Here is a 26,275-nt window from a genome sequence, read left to right as displayed (position 1 = left end):
TTTTTTTGTTAACTGCTACAGGGCAGTAAATTATGTTAAAATTATTCTAATTTGCATTTATTTGATAAGTTAAACATTAAAGATTAAATTATTCAATGACTATTTTAGGTATAATGCTGCTACAAAAAGAAAATAATGGGTGTTAAATATTTTTATAAAAGAAGTTTGGCATACAATTAAACTACTTTTAATTAGCCATGTCTGAGGGCCCTTAGTGAAGATTTTCATTATTTATTGACCCTGAGTGTTTTAAGCTAAAAGTTTAGCTGAAGCTTTTAATTTAATGACAGTCTGTGAGATAATTTGATATTTAAATGTATATGAATAAAATTAGCATAAATTAAATAATGTATCCTTCGGGCTGCTCTGGTTACACATTATTGTATTCAAATTTTTCACTTGTGACTTACTTGTTAGTATATTAGTTTATTTGTACTGTAATATTTTCCGCCTGACCCATTTAATAAATTCGGTAAACTTTAATCATAATTTTCTTATGATAATATAATATACAATATCTTGAATATTTCATACAATCTTCAGTATTTTAATTTGTATTATACAAAATGATATATAAAACATCAAAGAAACTGGAAAGTTATCAAATTTTATATCACCAAAATTACATTTTTCAGTTCATTAAACGGGTAAATTTGCTGGTATTGAGATAATTTATGATATTTCGTTTTTTCGTCACTTTCTGTTTTCAAAAGTAATGAAATTGTTTTTTGGCCAAAGGGCAAATTTCTTATTCCTCAATAAAAATGTTCATATTACCATTAATATACATACGTTATCATTGAGTTAGTTTATATGAAATTTAAATTTTACGTTTAGTTTTATATATAAATATTTTAACTGTTAATAGATTTAAGAAGGATAATATTTACTTTAAGATGGGAACACTTTCTGAATACCTTCGATACTCGACAACTGCGGCCAGCGGAAAAATGTGATAATTTGTCCGCGAAAAGATACAGTTATAACGGTATATCCTCTGTCACACCTGTATTTTAAAGTAGTAGGTTCAATACTCGACAATTAATGAGACAAGTGTTTTGTATAATGTGTGCGAAGGAATTCTACGCATGTGAAAATAAAGAGGATGTTAAATTTATGCGTGTTTGTTAAATCGGGATTTAAAACTTAGTACGTAAAATATGTCAAGTGCAATAAATGGTTTATTTTTCTGAATGCAGTTATAAATGTAGTGTTTTAGGATTTGTATCTTGAAATAGTTGAATGGATTATGAAAATATTTGTAGTGTTCATTACTCATAAGGAAAGTAAAAGGGGGCAAGATCTGACTAAAATATTTCACTATTTAGTCCACTATATAGCATTCTTACCTTTAAGGCCCATAACGCCTCAGAAATGCATAATCTTTAATTTAAAACTGTTGTTTTTTTGTATGTCTGTTGCGTAACAAGAAAATCATCCATGGTTTGAAAAAAAAAAGTGGGTCAATTTTTTATGACTTAAATTAATTTTATTTTTTTTACCAGCCTGATAACTCAGATGAAACAATTTAAATAGTAAGTTTGGTTTGAATAAAAAATAGTGTAATTATTGCTATAAGTAAGTGAGTAAATTATTTATTAATTTCTGGCATATGCAAAATTTCATAATTATGTACAATTAATTATGAGTGAAGAAATTTGCATCCGGCCAATTGGGCCTATAATTGTATAATATTAATTAAGTCACCTGGACTGTTAATTTCAAATTAATTTATATTAAAATTTGTACATAGTAAATGATTTAATGATGATTTGAGAAAAAAAATGTTCGTAGTAAATGATCTAATGGTAAATATTAAGTTATGGTTTGAGAAATTGGTTTTTACTTGTTAATTAGAAACATGCGTTATTCGTATGTCGGAAGTTGTGTATGAAGATGAAAAAGCAATTTAACACTATAATTCCGAGACTTAACATTCTCGGAAAATATCATTAAGTGATATTACAGTAGAGTAATTAACTCCAAAAAACTTTGAATTGCCTGTAGAAATAAATGATTCACAGATACCTTTTTTTTTTACATAAAATCTTCTTGAAAGAATCAGAAATTTTAGAGATACAAGGTTTTTACTCTTTTAATGTCAGACAAAACTGATGTTTCCGGCATTATGTATTTCAGATTAGGCGAGTTTGATGTTTTATTAAGCCCATTGAGATAACGCGTTTAACTAATTTATTGTGCTGATTGTATCATTACACTATAATTAACCAGAACCGACATTTAAGCCGCAAACTTTAACCCGGCAGGAAGACCCGGAAATTTTGAAAACTTTCATCTGATCTAAAATAGGTACAGTATATATGTACATTTACATTAATGTGTACTGTAAAAACTAATTTACTTGCGTTTTCTTGTGCGATTTTAATAAAAAAAAATCTTTTACTTATATTTAAAGTCCATCTTTCAATGCTTTACTATTGGGGAATAAGTGCGAGTAATTATGTAATAATCAATCCAACTACGGGTTTATAATATTGGTGTATTTTATGTACGAGCAAAATCTCATGTCCTGAGTTGGTCAAAAAATATCTCCGAATCTAGCTTTGGACATCAATTTATTTAAAAATTTGGTAGCCCTATAATATTGGAGTTTATATTATATATCTTTTTTTTATAAAAATGGAAACATTTTACACAAAGTTATAATTTCCAGAAGGTAACTCTGAATGACAGTCTGTTACTATATTTGATTTCCTGGGAAAACTAAAAAAGCATCCACAAAATGTTACCATTTTACATTCCAACCGATTAAATTTTTTTCTCCTTAATCTTCTTATCATGTGAAAGTTGTCTATTTTATGTATATAAAAATATAAATACATATATAAACATAATTTGTCTTGATCTCTCACATATTTTCTTGGCTATCAACAGATGATAAGGGTATGAAAAACAGAGAGAGGAAAAAAAAGATTTTAACTGAGGAAAGATTTGAGATTATTTTAAGAATGGCTTCACTTGGCTATGTGTTGTTTTTACCTTTTTTTTTATTTCCAAGGTAAACACCAGCCAGAGTACCTGCAGGTGAATTAAAGTTTAAATTGACTGGAAATGGTTAGATTGTGAAATTTGTTTTTCTACCCTCCATCTGTGAAGATCTTAATTTAACCGGATTTCATGATTTTTCACTGTTGCTGTTCTTTTAGGCAAAATACGTTTGAAACCTGCGAACATTTTTTTTTTAAGTACTGATTTTTATGTTAAAATTGAATGCCGATTGAATTTAAGGTTGACGGGAATTGGGAACGGTGATATACATGTATATATAATGCATTAACTGAGTGACATTCTGATTTTTTATACGTTCTTTTTTATTTTGGAGGAAAAGGAAATCATATGATGGATAGTTATTTAGATTAATGGACTGTGAAACAACCGGATTGTGTCGTGTATATTTCTTTTGTGTTAAGTCCGTAATGAGATCAATTACTGACGATAAAAAGATTTATTGTTTATTTTTGTGAAAAGAAGGGAGGAGTGTGGTGGTATGAGACATGTTTTAAATTAAACTTGATGAAGAACATTTAAAAGTTTACATAACAATAATTGATACAAACATTCTTGACAATCTTGTGAAATTATGAAGCAACCTCCAGGATTGAACCCACAACTGGAAGCTCTTGCCCAGGAGGTTCTAACAAAGTAAGTGCTGGTTAAACTTTGATATTTTCATATTGATACTAAATTACTGGAAATACTGTGACTGATTGTTGCCAATGTGTTGTTTGATTTAACTTTTAAGGGTACTTTGAATTTTTGCTGAAGAGAGCAATTTGGCTGAGTTGTAGGAATCTTGATTCTGGATCCAGAGTAGTCCAAGTAATTGTGCTGCGCGATGAGATATTGTGCTATTTTGTGTCTTGGCAATATCTCGCCTCTAGAAGTGAGATTCTGACCCAGAACGAAAAATATCACAGAATCTGACTTTGGCACGTCAATATATTTTGACTAGAACAACTCTAGGTTCCGGGTTCAAGTCTTATTAAAGACACAGCTGTTCATAGGTACCAGATGAAGTCAGGACAGAACAAGTAAAATTATAAAGCAGGAAATGAACTTGTGTGGTGATAAAATGCTTGGTATTATTTCTTTGTTCCTCTTTCTTTGTTTCTATGTAATTTATATCTTTCGATCATAAATTACAATATTTCGTAGAAGATAGTAAACAAATCATCAGTCCATTATTTACATGAACGAAGGGGGAAATTAAACACCAATTGTGTATTATCATTCAATCATTATGTCAATACGACATTTTTCAGTTTAATTTTACACTACATTGTCAAGTTCAATTTGAATCGGACATGGCCGGTTTGATTTGGACATAATTATATATATAGCCCCTGGGCAAAAATTTGTGCGACAGATTTTAGTCTGACAAATTTTAAGTCAGTCACTTGTGAAATTTATAATTATAGGTAATTATCTAATGCTCATTTGACCATGAAATTTGCCAGTCTGTTTACCTGTGCTAATGAGTGGTAATTGTCTGAAAATATCCAATGTGAAATAAATCAAGCAGAAGTCAATTAAGTAAGTTATAAAACTTATGAAGTGTGAAGGAAATATTGGTATATTGATAGAGGTATTGGTTGTTGGACATAAAAATGTAATAAAATTGTTTGAGGTTAAGATATTTTGTTGCCTTATTTGAATGACTGCCTTTTGAATTAAGAAAATGTTGTTACAATAAAGGTCGTGACCCCAGCTTTGTAAACACCAATATCCTGTACATGAAAGATTGAACTGTATGGGCAAGCATGAACTTCATTTATAGATAACTTAATTCAAGAATACTTTATTTATTTGAGCTTTATTCATATTCACATATGTACCATATTTCCCATAAGGTGATATACATGTATTAGAATAAGTTGGAATTATTCTTGAAGAGAAAGTGTATAAAAATCTATGGTAATTTATTTCTCACCTTGAATATCCCTTCATAAAAGGAGTTTCTGAACAAGGGGAGGTAACCTAATATTCTAAAGTTGTATAAAGTTCCTTATGGGGAAAAGGTTAATTCATAAATATGTAAACCATTAACGTCAGGTTGCAGCCATATTAAAATAAGATAAGCCAGGTCATTTCAGGACAATATTTATACCCCCAAAAACGAAGTTTGGGGGGGGGGGGGGGGTATATAGGAGTCACCCGTAGTCCAACTAATTGTACTGCGCGACGAGATATTGTGCTATTTTCGTGTCTGGGCAATATCTCGCCTTAACAGCAAGATTCTGCCCCAGAACGAAAATATCTCAGAATCAAGCTTTGGCACGTCAATATATTTTGACTAGAGTCACCCGGTGGTCAGTCTGTCGGTCGGTCCAGACGTCCGTTGCATTTTCCTTGTCCGGAGCATAACTTGAAGACTAATGGTTGGAATTCAATATAACTACATACAATGGTCAAGCACATTGAGAGGAAGTGCAGTGCACAAGATCCATAACTCTATCTTGACTAATTACAGAGTTATTGCCCTTTGTTACTTTTCCTTGTCAGGGGCATAACTTGAAAACTACTGGTTGGAATTCAAAACAACTTCATACAATTGTCAAACACAATAAGGGGAAGTGCAGTGCACAAGAACCATAACTCTATCTAAAGTAATTACAGAGTTATTGCCCTTTGTTGCTTTTCCATTGCTTTTTTTGTCCGGACCATAACTTGAAGACTAATAGTTTGAATTCAATATAACTACATACAATGGTCAAGCACATTGAGAGGAAGTGCAATGCACAAGAACCATAACTCTATCTTGACTAATTACAGAGTTATTGCCCTTTGTTACTTTTCCTTGTCCGGGGCATAACTTGAAAACAACTGGTTGGAATTCAAAACAACTTCATACAATTGTCAAACACAATAAGGGGAAGTGCAGTGCACAAGAACCATAACTCATTCTAAAGTAATTACAGAGTTATTGCCCTTTGTTACTTTTCCATTGATTTTTTTGTCCGGACCATAACTTGAAGACTAATGGTTGGAATTCAATATAACTACATACAATGGTCAAGCACATTGAGAGGAAGTGCAGTGCATAAGAACCATAACTCCATCTTGACTAATGACAGAGTTATTGCCCTTTGTTACTTTTCCTTGTCCAGAGCATAACTTTAAAACTACTGTTTGGAATTCAATACAACTTCATACAGTTGTCAAGGACATTAAAAGGAAGTGCAGTGCACAAGAGCCATAACTCCATTTTGACAAAATACAGAGTAACTGCCCTTTGATACTTTTCCTTGTCAGGAGCATAACTTAAAACGTACTGGTTGGAATTCAAAACAGCTTCATACAATGGTCAAGCACAATAAGAGGAAGTGCAGTGCACAAGAACTATAACTCTATCTTCAGTATTTATAGAGTTATTGCCCTTTGTTCTTTTTCTTTGTCTTTCTGGACTTATTACAGAGTAATTCAATTAAACTTCATCAATGGCCAACCACATTGAAAGGAAATGCAACATACATGAACCACAATTATCTTTAATTGCCCACAACCATAACTCTATGTTTCAATTCTTTTACAAGGTATTCTGTTACTAGTAACATCCTCATTTCCGAAGCAGACTTGTGGTGGTATTAATCACATTTAGTGATAGTTCTAGTTTCATACGAAATAAGCAGATAAAAAAGGGTTAATGTCCAATGCTTAACTGGAGTTTTCCTTAAAGTCCTATGATTAGCCTGGCTAATTTAGCCAATGGAAGATGATTAAAAGAAAGATGTTCTGTAATGGAGAAAAGATTAAAGCATTCAGCATCTGGTGAATATATTTAATTTGTGAACCAGTGAGCATATCAAAGCCATGCCGCAGGGATGGAATGCAACTTTAAGCAACTGATACATGCTTAAAGTGCCAGACAGTGTACCATTTCAAAAAAATTAGTAGTGTTTTACACTTTTAAGTACATTAGCAGAACATATTCTGAAAGGTCAGATTTTCAATCAAGCAAGCATTTTGCATGGTTACTGGAAATCTGTAAAACAAGTTGTACCAATCTGATTTATTAATTATCACCTTCTGTGTGCCTACGTTGATTAAGCAAACAAGTTTGTGTATATGAATAAATAGATATGAGCCAACTGAAAGGCTTGTTATGGTTTTAATTAACTTTCTATGGTTGATATAATTATAGTTGAAATAATGAAACTGTATATTTTGGAGTCCTTATATATCTTGTATGTTGTTTTTTTCAGGGAGTAACCCATTTTTTCTATGCAACCAAATATATTTTGGGGGAGAATCCCTTATTTTCAGTAAGCTTACATAGTTGTGTTTCAGGGAGCATTCCTTATTTTGAGTGAGATTACACATTTATGTTACAGAGACTACACAATGTCATGTCTTTTATTTTTCCAGGAATCAGCCCATATTTTGTCTGAGATAACACATCTTATATCATTTATGGGAGCATTTATTATTTGTCCCATTAAATATTTATCTTACATATTTATCTTATATCGTTTCAGGGAGCAGCCCATATTTTCTGTGCGATGCCATGTATTCCAAATTGACCCAGAGACGAAAAAGAATTGGTTACCAGCCAGTAAAACATCCGTCGCAGTCTCCTATTACTATGATAGTGCTAGAAACACTTACAGAATCATCAGCGTGGAAGGGTCCAAGGTAAAAAAGGGGACCTTTATATCTTAGCGATGACCATTATATTTATATACTAAGTTAAAATTTGATAATCTTAAAACTTTTAAAGTAATTGCCAGTGTTACCCTCATTTACAAACGATAGAAAGTAAATTTTCTTATGTGGCTGATGGGTTGTATTAAGGTTGAGGCATCAGATTGCAGCCATCGTTTATCTCTGCATGATCGTAAGAGGCAACTAAATGGGTTCCATGCATCTATGCCTCTCTTAGCTCCAGCAAGTGAGGTGGTTTTGACCCCTGGTGTTGCTTTAAGTTTGTAACACCTGAAGTCAAAATCTTCTTTCCGGTTTCAGCATCATACGACCTAAATTGTGTTGGTGCGCTGACTCCAGACATACGTTGTATTTTCATCAATAAAAGTTGGGCAATAGTTGTAACATTACTGCATAAATTGCGATATAGATTTTGTTATATAATAATACTTATGAACTGAATATCATTACTGTTTTGTTTGTTTGTTTAATTGGGTTTTACGTGACACTGACATAATATAGGTCATATAGCGCCCTTCCAGCTTTACTGATGGAGGAAGACCTCAGGTGCCCTTCTGTGCACTATTTCAGGCACAAACAGAGTAGAACCACCAACGTTTTGTAAGCTAGAATATCATTGCCGATTAGCCTATCAGGCTAAAATAGACGTATAGTAACATAGTTTATATAAATATTTTGACCTTAACTTTCAGGCCATCATTAACAGTACCATTACACCAAACATGGCCTTCACGAAAACGTCACAGAAGTTTGGGCAGTGGTCAGATCCTAGGGCAAACACAGTATATGGGCTTGGATTTAGCACCGAGGCTGACCTTGCAAAGGTATGTGTGACTATTTTAAATGTAAATTCAGCTTGATTATTATGAAAGCTTAAGGATTATTTGAACACTTAAGAGTCTGCTTCCTGGCACTAACCAGCACTCAGGTGTCCTATGAAGAAACATGATTGTGAGCAAAGTATGGCTCAAACCCATGACCCATGGGCCAAGAGGTAGATACCTTGACCACTATAACAGGCTCCCTGGATAATATAAGTCTGAATATAAAATTACAAGTTCGTAGCTCAAATTTTATATTTTGATTAAATATGAAATCCCTTAAATTTTGAATGGACTATTCCAAATTCAAAGCTTGGCAAATCCATTACACAAATTCAGGAGAATTAAGGTTAAATGTTTATTTTGCAAGGAGATCGTAACTGATTTCTGTCTTTCCACCTGGCAAATCTTGCATCGAAGCTTTTGTCTTCATTCATGACTTTTATTCTCTTTCAAGGAGATTTGTTTTGAAATTTAATATGGTGACAGATGGCAATATAGAGGAGATGCATGATGCATGCATGAGTCATAACTTTTATAGAATGTAAGCTGCACTGAATGTAAAAATCAGTGCATCAGTAAGGGGTGTGGGGAGGAATGTAAGTGGTTAAGTGCTACTTATGGTTGGTTGCATAGAGTTTGCAAATGGCATGTTTCAATCTACTGTAGGTTCAAATCCTGCTGTTCTAACTTTAAAAAAATGTAAGCTTTACAGGGGGGGGGGAGGAGTGTTAAAAATCTAATCTACCTCAGTAAGGTGTGTGGGGAGGAATATAAGAAGTTATGTAATATTTCAAAGGGTTTCAAATCACATGCCTCACTTGAAGTCCTGCCCTGGAATTATTTTCTACAGGGAATCTGTTTATGACTAAGGTAGCTTACACAGTAAGTTTTGTTACATATATTTTAACAAGGTAACTCCCAGTATCTTTAAGCAGGTCCTAGCTAAAAAGCACCTGGCTTCTCTTTCTTTCTCTATAATGGAAGCTAAAAAATTGTCATATTACCTTATTAAGACAACATTACTATAGCTGGAATTTCTAAACCATTTCAACCCTTTCCTCCTTTCTTTAAGAGCAGGAAGAAAAATTGGCTGCCATATTTTACTTGGTCAGTTCAATTTAAAGATAAAAATAGATTAAAGTATTTGGTCAAGTAGATTGTAACCATTGGTCAAGTTTGATCTACTTCAGTTAAATCTATATAAGGTTACAGTATTGATTCTTACCTTTTCCTCATTGATAGATAATGCTTGTGTAAACTAATAGATCTCTGATCAATGTAATATGATGGTCACTTTTCATTAAAAGGTAATGATTCAAAATTTCCCGTCTTAAGTGACAGGCGTTGATAGAAATGTGTCAAATTAAGGTGAATTTTTATCATGAGTTGAAAAAAAATTAAATTGACAATCTTATAATATGGTTACCTCCCCTTATTTTGTTGTCTTCGTTTCTAGAGTTGTCTTTCAAGGCAAATTTGTAGGTTTATGCTGTTTGTAGTATTATTGATTACTAGGTCATCCAATGCAGACTTGCCTATATAGTCTAGTCAATTTGTAACAAAATATGCCATAATTATAATGTAACTTTTCTTTTTTAATTGTCTAACAGTTCATTGAAAAGTTCAAAGAGGTAAAAGAGATGACACGGCAACAGTTAGTGCAAAGTCAATCACCGACAACAGTAAATGGTACTGGTGATGATAGTCAATCATCATCGTCAACGACCACGCCCAGGGAAACTCCGCCCAATAGAGGATTCTTCCATACTAGAAGTTCTAGTCTTACCTCTATGAGAGAACCTCAGGTAAACTTTTTTTAAAGCCTATTTCAGCTTTTTTTAAATGATAAATAAGTTATTTTCAGATAAATCATTTCATAGAATTGTCAAATCAAAAAGATTACGGTGAAAAATGAAATTTGGCATCAACAAAATTCATAAACAATATGGAAACCCCTCGATGCCCTTAATCTATCGGTCCACTCTCTTTACGTCAATTTGTAAAAGTAACTGACGCGCTATAAATAGCTCTCAGAAAAAGGCCCAACAGTGATATGATGCATTTTTCCAAGACAAAATTACTGAAATACTGAATTGGAAACAATACAGAATTGAGCCGTGTCACGACAAAACCAACATAGTGCGTTGCGACCAGCATGGATCCAGACCAGCCTGCGCATCCGCGCAGTCTGAATAGGATCCATGCTGTTCGGTATCAGTTTCTCTACTTGTAATAGGGTTGGTAAGCGAATAGCATGGATCCTGATCAGACTGCGCGGATGCGCAGGCTGGTCTGGATCCATGCTGGTCGCAAACGCACTATGTTGGTTTTGTCGTGACACGGCTCATTTGGAATAATTTCAGCAGCAAACAGAACAGAAAGAAAACATAAACCTGAAAGAGAGAAGAAATTCCTTTAACAATCCCGGCTCAAATGGTAGTTCTTCTCCAGAGAGTCAACTCAAGTACGAGAATGACCGATTAAAACTTGCTTTAGCTCAAAGGTAAGCAGTAGAGCATATTGATCATTAAGGCAGTGCCAGTTTATTAAAAAAAAAAAAAAAAACAATATTTATTTTAGCTTGATTGTGAAAGTTTGTCTGAACGAGTTCTAAGTCAGCTTGTTGGAATTAACCTGTACTGATGTCATATGAGGAAGCACGGTCTTCACTTGTGAAGGGAGGAACCCATTGTCCCTAGATTGAGAGGCAAGCATCTTGACCACTAGCCTACCTGCCTCAGTACAGCAATGTTTTTCATATGAAAGTTTTTGGCTAGTTCATTTGATTTCTGGCTGGTACAATGTTCAGTGGAGGGGACTGGTATTATTTATCTAAGCAAAATTGAAAAATTATTCTGCTTGTGATAAATGTATGAAAATGAAAAAGTTTTTTTGTTGTTTTTTTGTTTTTTTGTTGTTTTTTTTGTGATTGCAAGCATGTTATCAGAACAAAATTAGAACAGAAAATTATATGTAGACCAGGCATGTGCATATTTAATGTATTTAAATTCTTAAAATTCTGAGAAATGTATTGAGCAAGCCATCTTCCAAATTTTACCTTATAAAAGTCATGATGTTGCATGGCAAATAAATGTTAATATTATAATATAATAAGATATTAATGTGATTATACCCACAGTTCGGCAAATGCGAAGAAATGGGAAATTGAGTTACAGACATTAAAAAACAATAATGCTCGACTAACGGCAGCTTTGCAAGAATCTACGGCCAATGTTGAAGAGTGGAAGAAGCAACTTGGTGGCTACAAGGATGAGACCTCAAGGATGAAGAAAAAGGTTAGACAGTTTTGTGCGAATAAATTGAATATGACACACAAAAAATTATTTGTTTTATTATTGGAATTTCTATGCTTGTAGTGAACATATCTTTGAGTTGAAACATTATTTATTTATTTATAAGCTGTATTGCCATAAAAGCCAGAATAACTTCCAGGCCAAATGGAACTAATGGAATGGTACTTGTGTAATTTTAGGAAAAATGATCATGAACCCTGTAGGGATCGAACCTGCAATCCCATGTTAATTGGCATTCAGAATGTTAAGAATTAATGGTAGGCAAGGAAACTTTTTACTTCTGGGGCACGAGAAGTCATATAGGGCAACTTATATTATCAAACATATCTATACATGTTGATGAAGTCAACCAGATAGGTTCAAAACCGGGAAATCATAATTTAAATATTGTTCATATTTATACGATGTTGACATGTGGTTTCTTTGTATTCTTCCTTTTCATCCAGCATATCTATACATGTATAATGGTCATGTATAGTTAATTATACGGGGGAAAAATTGAGACTTGAATTTTTGTACTTTCACAGATTTCGGAGCTAGAAAAGAGCCAGAGTAGTCCTGACCAGGTATCAAGTCTACAAACTGAGGTGACTGAACTACGGGACAATGTGGATACATTACAGAGAGAAAATCAATATAAAGATCAGGTCTACATTTTACTTTTTTTCATATTATCACTTACTGTTCTTTTGGTATATGCCCTGTGTAAGCCCTGCTTTGTTACGAAATGTTGATTTTTTCCTTACGTTTCTTACCCATCCCAACTTTTCATGTGAGACCCTATGCAACTTATATATATAAATCCTTATTAAACCTACTTTCCATATTGTACCTTAACAGCTTTTGTATTAGCCTTGGCCTTGTTTTGGAAACAGTAACAGAACACTGTAAATGAAAATTAACTAAGAAGATAAATTGTAGTATGGGGGTGCTTAATGGGCCTGTAAGCAGGCAAGAATATTAAAATTTATTCTGGTCAAACAGCATGTGGTATTACTTTGTACTGATGGCTTTATCAGTATAACTCCTAGGGACGTCAGTGGCTGAGTGGTTAAGCTTGATGACATCAGACCTTAACCTATTACCTCTGTAGGTTCCAGCTGCACGGCCATATAGAATGTCAATTAACTTAAATTTACAGTAATATTTGAATTTTAGTTTATGACCTCTTTTAACGTTTCACATAAATTTTAATTTTATAACTGATATTAAAATATTGTATTAAATGGCCATATAAAATTAAATTGACTTACATTTTCGTTACAATTTTAAAATAACGATTTTACGTTTTAATTCATTTGACAGGAAGTTGATAGATTACAACAACGACTGGCGGAAATGACGACACGGGAGACAGCGAATGGAAATTTACAGAATAAAATCAAGGTTGGATCACTTTTTCGATCATCTTCGAAAGCGAAAATGATAAAAGTAAGCCGAGACAACAAATTTCCCCGTGCCAACTCCCAGCACGGGGGAGGTATCTATGTGTTGTCAGGCATGAAGAATGAGCGAACTAACTACGCTTTTATATCTACCATCGAATATTCAGTCTTTTTCGAGGATTTTATTATTTTTTCAACTTTTTCGCTCTGATATTTTTTTTGCAGAATTATTTCATTTACAGTTCTTGCTTAATAATTATTTTCAAAGACATTATCTGCATATCTTTTTCATTTATTACTATCATTTGGTTATTTCCTATATCTGTACAAAAATTTATCAGAAAGCATATTATCATTGTAACTTTTGGCTAACGAAGCTAAAGGCCCTCAAATTACGAGATACACAGTTTCTACCCAATCTCCATAGCTGTTACGCAGTTGCATAAATCCCTGGTTATAGCAGGTTAAATTTAAATTATTTTATGCAAGACCACGTCCTTCGAAAGTGATTAAATAGAAAGAATTGGTCCGGGTCTTTGAGTTACTAGAAAAAATACGTTCTGGTACCCTCTGCTGTGTATCATATCAGCCCATGGAACTTTGACATCTTATTTTTTTCTCACAAAATCTTGTGTGATGTCCGTTAAGCCAGAGAACAGTGGATTTTTTTTACAGAAAAGTTAATTTTATGTTCATGCAAAATTTAATAAACATTTAGGTTTGAACTATTCAAAATACAGGTTATCAAACTTTGACCTATGAAATGCTCGAATTAAAAAGTCATGGCTATACGAACTGTATATAAAAGTTCAACAATCTTCCTTTTTTTACCCTAAATGTCCACTTGACCGAAAGTTATGTATACATGTATATACATATGTATATGGTAATTTCATTGTACCCATTGTCTTCAAAATTTGCATACAAATGCTTTACAAAAATTAGAATGCCATGAAGCAAACCTTATTTCAATTCTTGATATGTGGTAAATAATTCATCTTGCCGCTGAATTTTGTGAATCTGTTGTTTTAGGTATAGATACAAAATACTGAGCATTATGATTTCTTATTCCTATTATTTTGAAAAATATCTTGTCTTTCCAATATCTTGAAAAAACCAAATGAAGATTTATAATTATTTGTACAAGGTAATGCACAACTTGACAAGTCTAATTTGTCACACCCTTAGATCAGGAGAAAGCCGGGAATGGGTTAAATAAGCCAATATTTTACCTTCCTCTTGCCTTCACAATGCCTGGTCAATAAGGTGTTTTTGTTTTGGCACCAAAATGGCCTGGGATATGTCCATATTGCAGTGCTGGGGCTTTAAGAGGAATTTCACCATCTGACAATTCTGGCAGTGTGGCCAGTGCTGTGGGGCATTTACCAGAGAGTTTTAACATCCAAGCAAAAGCCCCTACTATTCTTCAGGTGCAAGAGTGCCATATTTGCAACTGACTGGGGTATCACTGGGTATTAAGTAAAAAAAAATTATATAAAATGTATTTTTTTTAAATTATGTAAATTTAAAACCAAACATGGTGTAACTCATTGATTTTATGTACATTTATTCACCTGGAAGAAGATTCTATGTTTACCAAGTTTTTTGAATATTTTAATCTTCCTTGGCTTTTGAAAGTCAAATAAAAGCGTCTGCTACCACATGACCTTCACATTTGGTGTCTGTAAAATAATTACATCATGAGAATTACTCTCTATAAATAATAAGATGCCCTTAAATCTTCATTTGGTTTAATTTTCTCTCAATATTATTTTTCTATCTGTTTTTCTTACTTGGTTAACATTCTAGGTTGATGATGTGAAAGTAAGTATTGTAAACACAGGTTGCTATGGCGATGAAAAGATATGATTGTCTGTAGATGTAGATATTTTTATTTCAAATTTTGTTCTGCTTAGAGATTTTATTTATTTATTTTTGTTTAAGAATGATTAAAGAAATGAAATATTAACAAGAAAACATCATAGGCATGTGAAACTGGATAAGAATAATTTTAGATTTTAAAAGTTCAACTTCTATTTAGTCATAAGCAGTTTTACTAATTACCATGGTCCGACGATTTCATGTAATTCAGTAGCAGAATAAAAAGGTAGTTCACTCTAAACCAGCTAAGTAGTGACTGAATCTATCCATGTGACCAGTGCAGGCGAAGATCAGCCAGCACATTGGTGCTGTCTGATCCTGATCTGTACTGTTCACTATTCAGTCTGTACATATTTTTGAAATTTCCCTAAAGATAATGAATGGTTTTGTCCAGATTAAAAGATGGACCAGACCATTAAAATTATGTAGGGTGATAAGGGTTAAAATGGTCTTATGAGGAGACCACATGCTTTAAAATTATTTAAAATCATTTGTGATTTGTCCTATGCACATTGTTAATTAAAAGGTTAGCTTTTTGGGGTGGTGTTGCCAACAATTGGTATAGATTGTTCATTTTTGTGAACAAGTAGTAAGCTATAGTGTAGGAACCAAGTTATATATGTTTCTACGGTGTAACCTCTACAATCTGGCCCTCTTTAGAGCATTTACCTCTTTACAACAACCGTAACCATTCTTCCTATAGTAAGACTTCAAAATGAACTTTTAACCTCTTTAGAGCAACACCTGTGCGCAACAATCAAAATCTCCTTCCACCAAAAGGTAGAGGTTTTGCTGTATTAGATAAAAGGAATCTCATTTATGTGTAAATATTTCAGTGTTAGATTCTATATCTATTTAGTTGATCTTTATTGAAAGTGTCCATTTATGATTAATTATTTCACTAAATTTGTATGGTAGAGGCCTTTTTTTATTCAAATAGTCAAGGTTATAAGATCATAATACAAAAATATTATAATTATTTAAGTAGTTGGCAGTATAGAATATGGTCAAGCTGTAGAGTCTTTATAAAGGGCAGAATGTGATCAAATGAATATAGAAGAGAAAAACAAATAGTTATTCCTTCTTATCAAAGAATATTTCAGATCTAAATATATCAATGCATTTATAAAATGTGTCATTATAAGCATTTGTTGGGAGGAATTGAATGTCTAATTATTCACTGGTTATTGCAGAAGAATTTGTTTTATTGTTGGACTGCTTTCTTTAGTTCATATATTTCTGTTACATTATTGTTTTAGTTTATGTTATCATTATTTAACTAACTACTCTTCTAATTGCATTTGTTAAAGCACTGACACAGCTATGTTATGACATTTATTATGATTATTGTAAGTAGGAATGAAATTAAGTTCACATACATGACTGTATTTGTTTGCATAAGAATCATGTTTAGCATGAATACAGTCAAATCTGTGTGTTAAATACAGTCAGACCCGAATTGTTTTAAATACAGTCAGACCTATATGGAATACAGTCAGGCTGTCTTGTGTTGAATACAGTCACATTTGTGTTGAATTAAATACAGTCAGACACATTTTGAAAACCATATCTAATTAAAGAGCATATCAATGAAACCTGTCTCACTAGGAACCAGTGCTTTATTTTGCTTTTGAAAATTCAAGATTCAAATAGAAAACTTATGTTAATGTTTACTTACACAGGGGCTAAGTGGCAATGATAGGTTAAGCTAGTAATATGCTTCAAAGCACCTGCCAGTCACTGTTGTCAGTTTGATCCTTTGTTTTTTATCCATTCACCATGCTTATAGAACTATACTGGTTCTGTTACAAATTTCAGCATGTGCTGGTAGCAGTACATTTTAAAGTATAATGAAAAATATGCATTTGCTTTTATTAGTCCCCTACCGGTTTAACCGGAGGGGACTTTAGGTTTACCCTCCGTCCGTCTGTCTGTCAGTCCACAAAACGCGATCCCGCGATAACGCAAAAAGTACTGAAAATATTTTTATGAAACTTGATATATGGATAGATGGCAGTATGGAGATTATGCACGTCTTTTTTTTTCCCATGTTGAAAATTCTGGTTGCTATGGCAACAAATAGCCTGAATTTCAAGATTTCTGATTTAAAATTTTCAGCTTTTTCACTATAAGTTCTTTATTTCTTAAGGTGTTTACTTCAAACTTTAAATATAAGTTTCTGGCCATAAACCACATCATATGTGACAAGGTTTACAACTCTAGCACAAAAATTATCAGTATTACCTCCCTTGAAAAATGTTGTCTTTTTAAATAACTTCTTTATTTCCTAATGTATCTACTTCAAACTTCATATATATGTTTCTTATTATCACTCAACATTTTTGAGAAGGTTAAATACTCTAGCAAGACTATTTCCAGAATTATCTCCCCCTTGAACTTAGATTTTTTTTCGAGAAATTGGTATTTTTCACTCCAACTACTTCATTCCTTATAGGATTTACTTTAAAATCCCACATCATAATAATATGACAAGGTTGTATAAACATAATTTTTCCTTACTAGGCAGGGAAACTTAACACAATACTGTGATGTAGACAAACTTAGAACTCAAAAGATTTAAGTTCATTCATGTCATTCATCCACTGGTAAAATTGAATGGCCAATGGCCCATCAGAATGTTGCTGGGGTTCTAACCGGTAGGGGACTTATGGATTGCTTGCAATACTATGATAATTGCTTGTTTTATAAAAATTTGACCATTTAATGAAGAAGGAAATTATAACTATAAAACTGTAAAACTTCATGTCGAATAGCAACCAAATATTGATCTATTCTATCATATTCTTGCAGGCAATGGAAGAGGAAAATCGAAGTTTACACCAAAAAGTGCACGACTTACAGCAATTGTTACAGGATTACCGCACGAGTCAGGAGAACGAGAAAGACGAGGTCATACAGCTTCAAGATCATTTAGGCAGCAAAATCACGGAACTTTACGAATTTCACGAACAAATTTTAGCAACTTTAAAGAAAGAATCGAACAGCTAGTGTTGGCTTGATGTTGGTAGCGAGTGTGTAAGTTACGGAAAGGATGGTGATGTTTGATATTATGAAGCATGTGCCAATGAGACGGACGGACAGATGGTTTTCTCGGAAGATTTTTCATGTAAAAGAAAATGTATTCAGAAATGGTATTATTAGTCAGTTAAGGGCCGATCCGATGATTGCTATTATGATTTTGATCGAAGAAAACAAGCAAGTCGTTTTCCTGATACTGTATTACATGTAGTTAAGATTTGTTATGGAATGTTGCAGGATAGATTTTTATTTAAGAAGTACTCCTTCAACAAATATTAATCTGGACAAAAAAAAATTTAAGAAGTTTTGTTCAACATTTTTCTTTTTATTTATATGATATGATGTAGTTAAAGGGAGGTGAGACTTGAAAAAAGACTTGAGAATAAGGGGATTTTATGACGATACAATGCAAGTACATGTATGAACAAATTAAAACTGCTAAATTATACCATCAAAAATACATGAGATTGTCAAATTTTTGTTTTTCAAGAAATTCTTCAGATAAATGATTATAATGACGCTTTTTATAAACGCATTGATATTGTAAGATCGGAAATATTCTTTGATAAAAAAGTAATAATTATATTAACCAATTGAATACAATACAATGCAATCCAATGAGGACAAACCTCTTCCACCAATATAAAGCCGGGACACGCAGCTTTATGTTTATGCAGCCCGGTACCAGGCTTTACAACTGTTGGTTGTTCAGTGGTAGTAATTTCTTACATTTCAATCTCTTCAGCTACCTTTTCAAAAATGAACTGTTCCAAATTAAAAAACCAGGCAAGTCCATTTATTATTGCAAATATTGCATTGGAAAGGGAAAATTCTTTGGTTATTACCATCCATTCATAATTGTATATTTTCTCATGAATTTATATCACTTAACACTATACAAATGTACAAATTATGCAAACTTCCATTTTTCATTTGAAATTCATTAAGTTATATGCAGCTTAATTTGAAAGTTCATGATAATTTAGAATGGTTCATAACAGATTCGATGGTAATGCGTATATATCATTACATGTATATTCATTTGGATTTGACCATTACAGTGTAGTATTTTGACTTCCATACAAAACTCTTATTACCGAAAAAACAACAGAGCAAAAGATGGTTAAGATAATTCACTAGTGAGCAAGTTCTTGGAAAATGTAATACAACATCAGAAATAAAAAGTTTGTGAGAAATAAAAATAATAAAACATACTGGGGCACAATCGGCCTTTAAGTTATTTTGAGGATCCTTTTAAAAAAAATTATTTTAAATTGAAACAGGTCATTTTAACTTCTTCTCTAAAATTATAAATATTCTATGACAACGGCCATTGGTTTACTGAAATATATGTAAATAATAATATGGAGGTAACTAGAATAACATAAGATGGTAGGTCTAAACAATTAGCGGCAATTAAAATTAGTATCTAGGATAGATTATAGATAATTAGCTTGTAAATATGCTCGTGTTATTTATTTCTTATCAAGATATTATAGTTATTTGTAAAAGGTCTAAAATCAAAAGTCTAAATATTTCGTTTTTTAGCAAAATATATATTTAACTTGTTATATGTTGATGAAAAATTATTTTTTAACGAGGGTTGTTGGAAAAATGCTCGTACTATGATGTGATAATCATGAAATTAGCATGTGCATTTTTTATTGACCCTCGATGAACGGAAAAGTGCCTAGTTTATGAGTATTTATGTATTTATATATATAGAATTTGTTATCGCAATATGAAAATGTGATACAAAAGGGTTCTTATGCTGTCAATTTGTTAGTCCAATACATTGCAGAGTTTGAAAAAAAGTTTGTATCTCATTTATTTCAAGAGATCTTAATACACAAGTTTTTTTTCATGGACTGATGAAAACAAAACATATGGAAAACAAAACATATGTTAAATCTTTATAATTAGACACAAGAAATGTGCCATTTTTACTTTCATTTACATTGTTTTTAATAAAAAGTTATTAATTACGATGTTTTAGTAAATTTGATGTAATATGCCTAAAGAAAAGACACAAACTTTTATAGGTTATGATAAATAACGTTCTGAAATTATGCTAAATTAATTTAAATGAACGCCTATGTAGTTTAACAGGATGTCTTAACTAATTAATTATCGTCTTAACTAATTAATTATCATTTTAACTAATTAATTATCCTTGGTAATTAATCACATCAGTTAACTATTTTAACACGTCATATTATATAGTCATCATCATATATATACAAATTTTTTCATTTGAAAATAATTTTATAAATTTTATAGGTTGTATCCGTCCAAGAGATTTTTTATAGATTATGCAAAAGACGTATTTTTTACCTCTAAATTACTGGTGTAGTATTAATTTGTTTCAAGGAAGCCGATATCTTACCAGATTAATTCTCAGTTTAAAAATTTGATTATGTTTATACCAAGTTTTATAACCATAAGCCTGCTAGCTGCAACTTATTTCTACCCATGCCACCAGTGCAGACCAGAGTCAACATGAATAATTGTGCCGTCTGATCATGGTCTGCACTGTTCACTATTTTAGTCAGTACATATTGTTTTGAAATCTGCCTTAATAATAATAGTTTTGTCCAGATTGCAGGATGGACGAGTCCACTGGTAAAATGATCATTAACTTGATTTGAGCCGCGTCACGACAAAACCAACATAATGGGTTTGCGACCAGCATGGATCCAGACTAGCCTGAGCATCAGGATCCATGCTGTTCGCTTACAGACCCTATAACAAGTAGAGAAACTGATAGCGAACAGCATGGATCCTGATCAGACTGCGCGGATGCGCAGGCTGGTCTGGATCCATGCTGGTCGCAAACTCATTTTGTTGGTTTTGTCGTGACGCGGCTCATTTATGGTGTATTTTTGTCAAGTCGGCAACACCTGAAATAAAACATAAGATTTTGTTTTTATCATTATAACTTATAGACTAATGCTTAGCAATTTTTAAAGGATTTTAGTACATCTTTAAAGGTTTAAGACACATTTTGAGACATGTTGTGAATTTATTATTTACAGCCAATAATCCATTTTACTTTTTTATTTTTCTTTCTTTTTTTTTTCTATTTTTTATTATTGTAGACTTTAGTTTTTAAAGTTATATTATATTTTGATTAATCAGTGGATCTGATAATATAGATATTAATAAATATACATTGCTTTTATTTACAATAAAAAAGTATTTCATGTTTAGTCAGAACTTATATCAAAATTTTATTTCTATATTTCTTTTAAGCAAAGTTGTTCTTTTGTTTTTTTGATAACTTAAGATGTTTATTAATGTGGTATGTCATGGAAACAGATACCGGTTGTCCATATAGGGGAGTCCCCCAGAAAAGTATTAGTCATTTTATATTTTGGAGGATAGTGCAAGATACAGATACAGAAAGATGCCCCAATTCCAGAAGCTTCTCCTGGTTCTTTATCATGCCAAATGTTAAAGCACTCATACACGGGACCTCGATTTAAAGACTCGTCTACAAGACTGATTAGTAATTTAAGTTGGCCTGCCTGGGAATTGAACCCATTATGTCGAGATTACAACCCATTGAGCTATACAGGCTGGCTAAAACTTCAAAATAGATTTGAGCCGTGCCATGACAAAACCAACATAATGGGTTTGCGACCAGCATGGATTCACACCAGCCTGCGCATCCGCGCAGTCTGATCAGAATACATGCTGTTCGCTAACAGGCCCTATTACAAGTAAAGAAACTGATAGTGGGTGCGCAGGCTGGTCTGGATCCATGCTGGTCGCAAACCTATTATGTTGGTTTTGTCGTGATGCGGCTCATTTTACTTCTCTTGGGTAACATCTCCCAGTAAGGTATTGGTTAACATTTAAATGTCAAATGTTTTTCTCATCACTGACATATTTTTTTTAATCTTTATATACATGTTAATGGTAGTAATTGTTAATCACTTACAAAGAGCCATAACTCTAGCAATGAGTTCCACTGAATTATAACACTAAATTCCTAGCTGCATCTTGTTTCATTATCAAGCACTGAGAATAGTCTAGGATTGCTGTTTATTTAAGTACATGTATGAATTTTTTTGTATGAGGACATGAAACAATATAGTATCTTTTTCACATGGCATATCACAAAAATATGAAGGCACATCTGGTCTTCCATAAGATTGTTGTTTCTTTTTGTATTAAAATATACATGAAATGTAAATATCTTAAATGTTTTTATGAAAAAGAAAATAATTTTGTAAATATTTATTAATATTTTTTTAAATGTTAATATTATTTTACTATACACAGTTTTTTTATGTATGTATATTTGATAGTAAAAACAGGATAATGTGATGTAATAATGATAATAATATTAATAATTGTGTTAGACATATGTAATATAATGTAAAGAAACTAAATCGAGTATCCTAATCCAAGAAATGTAGCTCCAAGTAACACATATAGTAATGTATTATATACTTATAAACGAAATATTGAAAAATGCTGATGAAATAAAACGCATATTTTCATTTTCTGTATTTTCACTGTAAAAATTTATTTTTCACTGCAGTGAAACATTTTTTCCATATTTTCACTTGTCTCTTGCAGGACTACTTTTTTCCAAATTAAGTCAATACAAATAATTTTCGAGGACGTCTTTTAAAGTCAAAACATTTTTAAGACATTTATTTAAGATATTAAATATATATATAAAGTAACATAGAATCAAATAGGCTTTGCTTCCCACATTTCATTGCTTTAGGAAATCATTCGTTTTTATCATGTGGTAGCTATACATACATAAATGTACTGCCGAATTCAAAACTGTTAATTTTGTTGTCATACATCAGTATATAAATTAATTATTCAACATAACATGGGAATTGTGTAATTTTCCCATTAAAATATGGTAATAAAATATATTAAGAGATAAATATGTGTTCTTTTGTTCATTGTGTTTATTTGTTGTTGGCTTCAGCTGAAAACCAACATTTACTCATACTTGTGCACAAGTTCTAACTTAAACATGCACCAAATTTTGGTATCCCAACTTGGTGACAAGTGTAAATGGTGAGTGCCAAGGTAAATGTTGAATGGTGAGTGTAAAGGTATATGTCAGATGGTGAGTGCAAAGGTAAATGTCAGATGGTGAGTGCCAAGGTAAATGTTGAATGGTGAGTGCAAAAGTAAATGTTGAATGGTGAGTGCAAAGGTAAATGTTGAATAGTGAGAGCAAAGGTAAATGTTGAATAGTGAGAGCAAAGGTAAATGTCAGATGGTGAGTGCAAAGGTAAATGTCAGATTGTGAGTGCAAGGGTAAATGTTGAATGGGGAGTGCAAAGGTAAATGTCAGATGGTGCGTGCAAAGGTAAATGTTGAATGGGGAGTGCAAAGGTAAATGTCAGATGGGGAGTGCAAAGGTAAATGTCAAATGGGGAGTGTAAAGGTAAATGTCAAATGGGAAGTGCAAAGGTAAATGTTGAATGGGGAGTGCAAAGGTAAATGTCAAATGGCGAGTGCAAAGGTAAATGTCAAATTGGAAGTGCAAAGTAAATGTTGAATGGTGAGTGCAAAGGTAAATGTCAGATGGTGAGTGCAAAGGTAAATGTCAGATTGTGAGTGCAAGGGTAAATGTTGAATGGGGAGTGCAAAGGTAAATGTCAGATTCTGAGTGCAAGGGTAAATGTTGAATGGGGAGTGCAAAGGTAATTGTCAAATGGGGAGTGCAAAGGTAAATGTCAAATGGGGAGTGCAAAGGTAAATGTTGAATGGGGAGTGCAAAGGTGAATGGTGAGTGCAAAGGTAACTATCAGATGGTGAATGGAAAGGTAAATGTTGGATTGTGAATGCAAAGGTAAATGTTGAATGGTGAGTGCAAAGGTAAATGTCAGATGGTGAGTGCAAAGGTAAATGTCAGATTGTGAATGCAAAGGTAAATGTTGAATGGTGAGTGCAAAGGTAAATGTCACATGGGAGTGCAAAGGTAAATGTTGAATGGGGAGTGCAAAGGTAAATGTTGAATGGTGAGTGTAAATGTTGAATGGGGAGTGCAAAGGTAAATGTCCAATGGTGAGTGTAACAGTAAATGTTGAATGGTGAGTGCAAAGGCAAATGTCAGATGGTGAGTTCAAAGGTAAGTCAGATGGTGAAAGCAAAATGGTCAGAATAATTTTACATTTTGCCATTATTGTGTTGACTTATATTTCACTATGCAAAAGTTAGAACCAAGGCAATTTCTATAAATATCGTTTTGAATGTATCAGTAGCATTCAAGGAGTGAAGCAGTCTTGTTATATTTTAGGTAGTTTTTTATATTTTATTCAAAACAATTTTCATCTTCAATTATGGTCAATCATCATTATAAAAGTCAATATTTTGAAATATTTTACTAATTCAGCGAAAAAAATGAGCAAATTGTCACTTTGATCGGTATGGCTATTTGTAAAGCAGAAATGTGAAAATATCGCAGGAATTCTGCAATAGTAATCAATATATGACCAAAACAACAACTGGGTAGGTAAACAAATCTCAATTTCTTATAGTAAATCAAATTGAAAAGAAATGAATTGATCCATACTTATGCCACAACCTTATCGGTGATGGTTTTACTTTTGAACAATTCCTGCATTTTATCCACATACCTGCGTTTTAAAGAATATAAATAGTGTTATAAGTGACACAAGGTCAATACTTTGTTTCTGTTCATCATTGTCTCATAATGGGCATAGTACAAGGGTTGCTTAAAGGTCACTCTAACACTAAATGCCTGGTAGGGAAGGAAACAAAATACAAGAGCACCGCTAGGCGGAGCATTATATGCCCGAAAGTGTTTTTTTTTATATTAAGGATGAAGCATTTGTAAGACATTACATAAATTAAATAAAGTATTACCTCCTTCCAATAGCAATCCTCCTATAAAGTTTGAATATTGTGGGCCAAATAGAAATTAAGTTATGCTCCGGAAACTGTTTTCAGTTTTAAAGTAATAGTGACCTTGACCTTTCACCTTGTGACCCCAAAATCAATAGGGGTATTCTACCCAATATGGACAATCATCCTATGAAGTTTGAATATTGTGGGCCAAATAGACCTTAAGTTATGCTCCGGAAACTGTTTTCAGTTTTAAAGTAATAGTGACTTTGACCTTGTGACCCCAAAATCAATAGGGGTATTCTACCCAATATGGACAATCATCCTATGAAGTTTGAATATTGTGGGCCAAATAGACCTTAAGTTATGCTCCGGAAACTGTTTTCAGTTTTAAAGTAATAGTGACCTTGACCTTTGACCCCAAAATCAATAGGGGTCTCCTACCCAATATGGACATTCATCCTATGAAGTTTGAACACTGTCGGCCACATGAAACTTAAGTTATGCTCCGGAAACTGTTTTCAGTTTTAAGGTAATAGTGACCTTGACCTTTGACCTTGTGACCCCAAAATCAATAGGGGTCTTCTACCCAATATGGACAATCATCCTATGAAGTTTGAACACTGTGGGCCAAATGGAACTTCAGTTATGCTCCGGAAACTGTTTTCAGTTTTAAGGTGATAGTGACCTTGACCTTTGACCTTGTGACCCCAAAATCAATAGGGGTCTTCTACCCAATATGGGCAATCATCCTATGAAGTTTGAATGTTGTGGGCCAAATGGAACTTAAGTTATGCTCCGGAAACCAAATTGCTAACGGACGGACGGACGTACGGACGGACGGACGGATAGACAGACAGACGGACGCAAGGGGGTATAACATAATATGCCCGAAATTCTTTCGGGCATATAATAAAAGCAAAATTCCAAGATTAAAGACGAAGAAGCTACAGTTATGAACCTTATCTGTTGTTTTTGTGGGGTTTTTGGTGGATATTTACACCAAACCAACACAGTAGAGGTCACTGGAGACTTTTGAGCTTTACTGGTGGAAGAAGACTCTTTTTTTATTTCATTGGGTTTTACGTCACATCAACACAGTATAGGTCATATTGTGACGTTCCAGCTTTACTGGTGGAGGAAGACCTCAGGTGCCCTTCCGTGCATTATTTCAGGCACAAACGGGCACCTGAGTAGAACCACCACAGTTCCTTAAGCTAGCTGGATAGCTTCCTCACATGAAAGAATCCAAAGTCCCTGTCGGGATTCGAACCCACAGCGGTGAGGGGCAAGTGGTTTG

General features: G+C 33.0%; 1 protein-coding gene across 5 annotated transcripts in view; it reads left to right on the top strand.

The window, feature by feature from the left end:
• The window catches only part of LOC132756393 (uncharacterized), a 66,709-nt gene extending 43,670 nt beyond the window's left edge, over positions 1–23,039 (top strand). The window contains exons 2-10 of one of the 5 annotated variants that reach the window (XM_060747458.1): positions 7,497–7,653; positions 8,376–8,507; positions 10,118–10,312; positions 10,871–11,010; positions 11,647–11,803; positions 12,349–12,468; positions 13,127–13,207; positions 15,016–15,030; positions 17,899–23,039. In XM_060747458.1, the coding sequence (XP_060603441.1) occupies positions 7,497–7,653; positions 8,376–8,507; positions 10,118–10,312; positions 10,871–11,010; positions 11,647–11,803; positions 12,349–12,468; positions 13,127–13,207; positions 15,016–15,030; positions 17,899–18,096 (1,195 nt within the window). In that variant the 3' untranslated portion in view covers positions 18,097–23,039. Of the gene's footprint in view, positions 1–7,496; positions 7,654–8,375; positions 8,508–10,117; positions 10,313–10,870; positions 11,011–11,646; positions 11,804–12,348; positions 12,469–13,126; positions 13,253–15,015; positions 15,031–17,898 lie in introns of all 5 variants that reach the window. The other 4 variants (XM_060747456.1, XM_060747457.1, XM_060747459.1 and 1 more) reach the window with 4 other exon arrangements.
• The last annotated feature ends 3,236 nt before the right edge of the window (positions 23,040–26,275 follow it).

The sequence above is a fragment of the Ruditapes philippinarum genome, unplaced genomic scaffold (genome assembly GCF_026571515.1).
Source record: "Ruditapes philippinarum isolate M1 unplaced genomic scaffold, ASM2657151v2 ctg570_1_1_1_1, whole genome shotgun sequence".
Taxonomy (NCBI): domain Eukaryota; kingdom Metazoa; phylum Mollusca; class Bivalvia; order Venerida; family Veneridae; genus Ruditapes; species Ruditapes philippinarum.
The sequence above is the reverse complement of the archived record's forward strand: the minus strand, read 5'-3'. Positions and strand labels throughout refer to the sequence as shown.